At 26.5% G+C, this 5149-nt stretch overlaps 1 protein-coding gene across 1 annotated transcript; it reads right to left on the bottom strand.

Moving 5' to 3' along the window:
* Positions 1 to 2240: 2240 nt before the first annotated feature.
* EIN_294280 (hypothetical protein) lies at positions 2241 to 3554 on the bottom strand (the record flags this gene model as incomplete). The annotated part of the gene is made up of 1 exon (XM_004257691.1): positions 2241 to 3554. One exon carries the CDS (start codon positions 3552 to 3554, stop codon positions 2241 to 2243), a length of 1314 nt encoding a protein of 437 aa, XP_004257739.1.
* Between the last annotated feature and the right edge of the window lie 1595 nt (positions 3555 to 5149).

Genomic DNA, 5149 nt, shown 5'->3' with positions numbered 1-5149 from the left:
TGTGATTGTGACTTTTTGGAAATTAAAATTGAATAAACAATAGATGTGATTAAATAACTTTGTAACTTATGCAATTATTCAAATTTTTTATTATAACAAAATTAATTGTAATGTGTATATATTATAGATTATATATAATCTTATATATATAAGATCATTTAATTTTTATATTAACTTATGTTTAAATTACTTTGACAATTTGTTGATAAAAACAAAAATCAGATATATTTAATTTTAATTAAAATAACCACAACTAAAATACTTTTTAAAAGATATCAAGGTAAAAATATTAAAATATTGATGCAAATTGCATTTTATAAGAATGAGCCAATTTACAAGCAAGATATTTAATCACAAAAACATTGCTCTAATTAATAATTCTACAAAATATTATGGACATTATCAATGGACTTTCACGACACATTAAAAACATAATCAGTATATTATCAACAAAAGTAATGTTGATCAAATCACTGAAATAATGCTTTAATATAGTAATTATTCGAAAGATGTTTCATTTTCGGTATTTTTAGAGTAACTGTCATGACACAAAAAATATTAATCGGTTAATAAATTACGATCAACAATGAGTTGTGTTCTTGAAGCAGTTGGAGTTTGTCGCAATTTCGTTTCTAAGCTTGTTATAATTTTCTTTAATGTTACTTTGAGTGTTTTGACTTGGACATTTTCTTTAAAAATTTCCAGTTTTTCGAGGTTATCAACAAACTTCAAATCCATTCCAAGTATAGTTTTAAGATATTCAAAGTTGGGAGTTATCTTTTGAACAATTTGAAAATTCGGAGCTTTATCATCCAGTTGTAATGAAACATCCGTCCCTTCGCTCAATGAAACAAAGTAATTATTTTCATATGTTGGATTACTTATTATTTTATTGTATTTCTGACATAACTTTGTCACGTCTTTTTTTCTTACTCTCCTCTTGTCAATTATTCTATCTAAAAGATTTATTTTGTTTTTCTCATCTTTTGAAAGTGTTTCAATAGTTTCTACATAAGTTTGAGGAACGATGTCTCGATGAATTTTAATAAAATTTGACAGCTCTTTTAAGCCGACAACTGAAAGTACATTTGAATTTTTAAGGTCTTCAATTAATTTAAATGCTAGAGAAAGGTCATCTTGTGATTTACATTGAGTGATAAAAAACAACGTAACTACCCAAATCATTGCTATTTTCAATAAAGTTGTTTTAGATAAAAAAACAATAACAACATTTTTTTATGGAATTTTTTTGACAAAAATTTTTAACTTATAAAACAAAAAATTAATCCAATTGTATAGCTTATTATTTTTACTCAAATGTATCGTGACAAGATGTAAATTTCTTTCACTTTATTAAAAAACAACATTATCTAAGTCATAAATTATTTTTGAAAAAAAATCGAAAAACAAGGATAAATACATACATTATAAAAATCTAATAATATTGTTTAAAATTATAAATATTGATATAAATCCATTTTTAATAATGAACTATTTCACAAAGATACTATTTAATCACAAAAAACATAACTTTTATTCACTACTTAACTAATTGTTATGGACACTATTAACAAACTTTAATAAACAATTAAAAACATTATAATATTGTTTTTAACAAAAGCAATGTTAATAAAATCAGTTAGATTCTGTATTATTATACTGTTTATTCAAATAGTATCTCGATAACACCACAACATTTTAAAATAATATAAATACAAAAACAAATTTATTATATATTTTAATGTTATAAAATAATTTAACAATGCTTGGAATACAATGTTTTACTGTTAACCACTCTATTTTCATTAAATACAACATATCAATAAAATAAAATTGTTTTTTCGTATGTAAACACATAAAATCAAACTGAAATTTTAAACAATCAGAATTAAAGTAAAAAAAATAATATATTTTACAATAATTTTTGGTGCCGAATTGTTGCTCACATGCATATGAACATATATTAAAAAACAAAACACTCGTCGTATAAAATAATTGAGATTGTAAATTATTTTATTGGACTGGTATCTGGCTTGTGTTAATTATAAATTTTTAAAGCTGGGATTTGTGTTTGGAACTATATTTTTAATTTATTTTATTTATTGTAATATAAAAAATATAATTACCTTTTTGTTACAAACAAAATTAACTAACCTGTTTATACTAAAAAGTAAAATATGATATTTATAAATTGAATAAAATAAACTTTCGATTTGTTATATTTTTATTATTGATTTTATTTAATATTCGCAGTTATTTCTTGGAGCTGTTTCTGGATTTAACAAGTACTCTGGGAATGGAGCAAACATGATTTGGTTGCCACAACTATTTTTTTCTTCGCGATAGTTCTTATCCAGACATTTCACTGGGTGTGGATTAATTCTGTTAGTCCTCATATCATAACACAATTTCATTTCATGCACTGAATACGAGTTTATACATGTAAAAATGGGTTCGGCACCACATGCATTTTCAACAACTCTTTTGATGTCTTCAATGTTATACAATTTGTTAGGTTCAACTTTTAATTCACTCTCTTTTAATATTTTCCAAACATCATATTTTTTATAAAGCAAAATGGCAGTTCTTGTATATTCAAATATACCCTTTTTATTGTTGTAATTTGACATCGCACAAGTTCCATGTTGATCAAATTGACTTATTGAAAGTCCACATTTTTCAACAGAAACCCAATTCCTCAATATCAAATTTGTTGTTTTTGGATCTTTAAAAATCAAATGTTCAGTCCTTTCGATTGGAAATTTAAATTCACAACATGTGAGTTCTTTATTTGCTTGTATTTGAGGCCAAAATCCGTGAAGCAAAAACTCTTCTCGAACACGAGGTGTTTTCTTTGGAATTGCACACACCTTTGTTCGGCAAACTTCACCCGGCCAAAATCTTACAATTGCAAAATTATTGACAATAGAATATTGTTTTTGATAATTTTCACACATTTCAAACTTTTCAAAAATGACTATATTTGGTCTGAACGGAATTGGAGTCGTTTCTCTTTGTCCAGAACGTATTTGTTGTATTTTTGGATGTTCGACAACGTGTTGTGGAGGGTGCACTTGTGGTACTTGTGGATGTTCGACAGCTTGTTGTTGTGGTGTATATTGAACGACTCTAGGTCGAGCTCCCAATTGTTCATATTGTTGTTGTGCTAATTGTTGAGGATGAACGAAATGAGGGAAGTGTTGTGTTGGATATAAGGGTTGTTGAAACGGTCGAGGGTAATAGTAGTACTGTTGTTGTGTTGGTTGTTTTGGATGATAGTAATATGTGTATCGTTGTTGTGGATGTTGTTGGACAATTTCATGTTGAGACGGCAAGTTTTGTTGTCTTGGAACAAAAGGCGCAGTTTCGGGATTTAAACGATGAATGCCTGGTTGTTGTGTTTGAGGTTGTTGAACTGTTGGAAGAGTTTGTTCCAGTGATTTCATTTCGGGAAAATGTTGTTCGTCTTTTTCTTTTGCATGTTTTGGTTTATCTGGAGTTCCAGGCTGCCCAAATGAAAGTGTGATTAAGACAAACAAAAGCACACACACCATTATCATTAAATAGTTTTAGACCACTTTTTGGAGTATTGTTTCGAATTAATGAAACCGCGTTTTATTATTTCCATATAAAATAATTAATTTTTTGCTAATTATTTGAGGTAAAAACAATTTTTTATATAAGGTTTAATAACCTTTTGAATTGTTTTAACAAAATGTATTTATTTTTATTAAAAGAACTTTTTAACAAAAAATACCCACAATTTTTAAATATCGTTTAATGTGTTTAGAACAATTTATAATGTATAGTTTTTAAATGAAGTGAAATTTGGCAATTTGTGTAGTATAGAAAGGAAAAATATTTATATTGTATCAAGCATTTAAATAATTAATAGATTTAAATGTGGTTTATAAATGTATTTAAATTCAAGTATACCATCATTTAACATTGTTGAGAATGAAAGAATCGTTTTTTGTAAAAGGTATGATTATACCAATAAAAAAACGAAAGAAAATAACTGTAATTGTTTAAAACTTACAAAACAATCGAAATGTTTTTAATCAAAAAGAGGTCAATCAATTCAATTAAATCAAATCAAATAAAAATAATTTATTAAAAAATTAAATTATTAAAATTATAATAAATTTTACTATTGTATTATCAAATACTTTTTAAATGTATAGTCACCCGCTAAAAGCAATGAAAACACGACAAATGGTGTAAAGAAACTATAATTTATTATTTTATACTATAATTATAAAAAACATTAAGAATAACATAAATAACATGAAAAAGTCAAAAAAATAAGAAAAAATTAATCATTTTTTGTCAAGTTTTTTGAATGGTTTAGAAGACAACGGCAATCTTAAAATTGTGGTTTCTTTTTTCTTTATCTTATTTTGGGTTTTTAATGCTTTTTTTTACTTCCCTTTCTTTTTTTTTAACTTCAATTTGGAAAGGGAGTAATACTGTCTTTCTTTTCTTTTGAAGCAACGGAATTGGTTTTGGAATAAACTGTTTGAACAATTCTCTGTATTGGGGCGTTTTTATAAATTTACAATGTTCGATGGATACACGACACTTTGGAAGCGTTTTGTCAATCCAGTTGACTATTCCTGCTTGTTTAAAAGCAATAATATTAAAAGGAGGTGTTGTAACAGCAAAGAAAGAATCCACCAATATCATCAACTCTCTTAGTCTGTTTCCGAGTTCAATATTGTAAAAATCTGGTTTTTTATCTTCCCAAAATAAATTACCATCCACATCTTTATTTTCGACTTCTTCTTGAAAAAGCAAATTTACAAAACTGTCGTTCGCTTTTAAAGAAGACATTCTTCTTTTAAGCCTACCAAATATCCCCAAATCAAGAACTTGAAGGAAATGAGAAGCATGTGGAGTTAATCTAACAAGAGTTATGTTATTTTCAGCGAGTAACAATTCAATAATCGAGGAACTGTGGCTTTTTGCATTATCCCACACTAGACAAGCTCTAAGATCGGACATTTTTATTTCAATTCCAAGCGCATTCATTTCATTTTTAATTTCAACACGTTTTCTATTAATATAATCAAGCAGAACAGTTCTAATCCAGTCTTCACAAATTTCACGCGTAATGAATCCAGACACACTGTATCGGAATAAAACATTA

The sequence above is a fragment of the Entamoeba invadens genome (assembly GCF_000330505.1).
Source record: "Entamoeba invadens IP1 unplaced genomic scaffold scaff_1105074726009, whole genome shotgun sequence".
Taxonomy (NCBI): domain Eukaryota; phylum Evosea; order Mastigamoebida; family Endamoebidae; genus Entamoeba; species Entamoeba invadens.
This window is presented reverse-complemented; position numbering and strand designations above follow the sequence as displayed.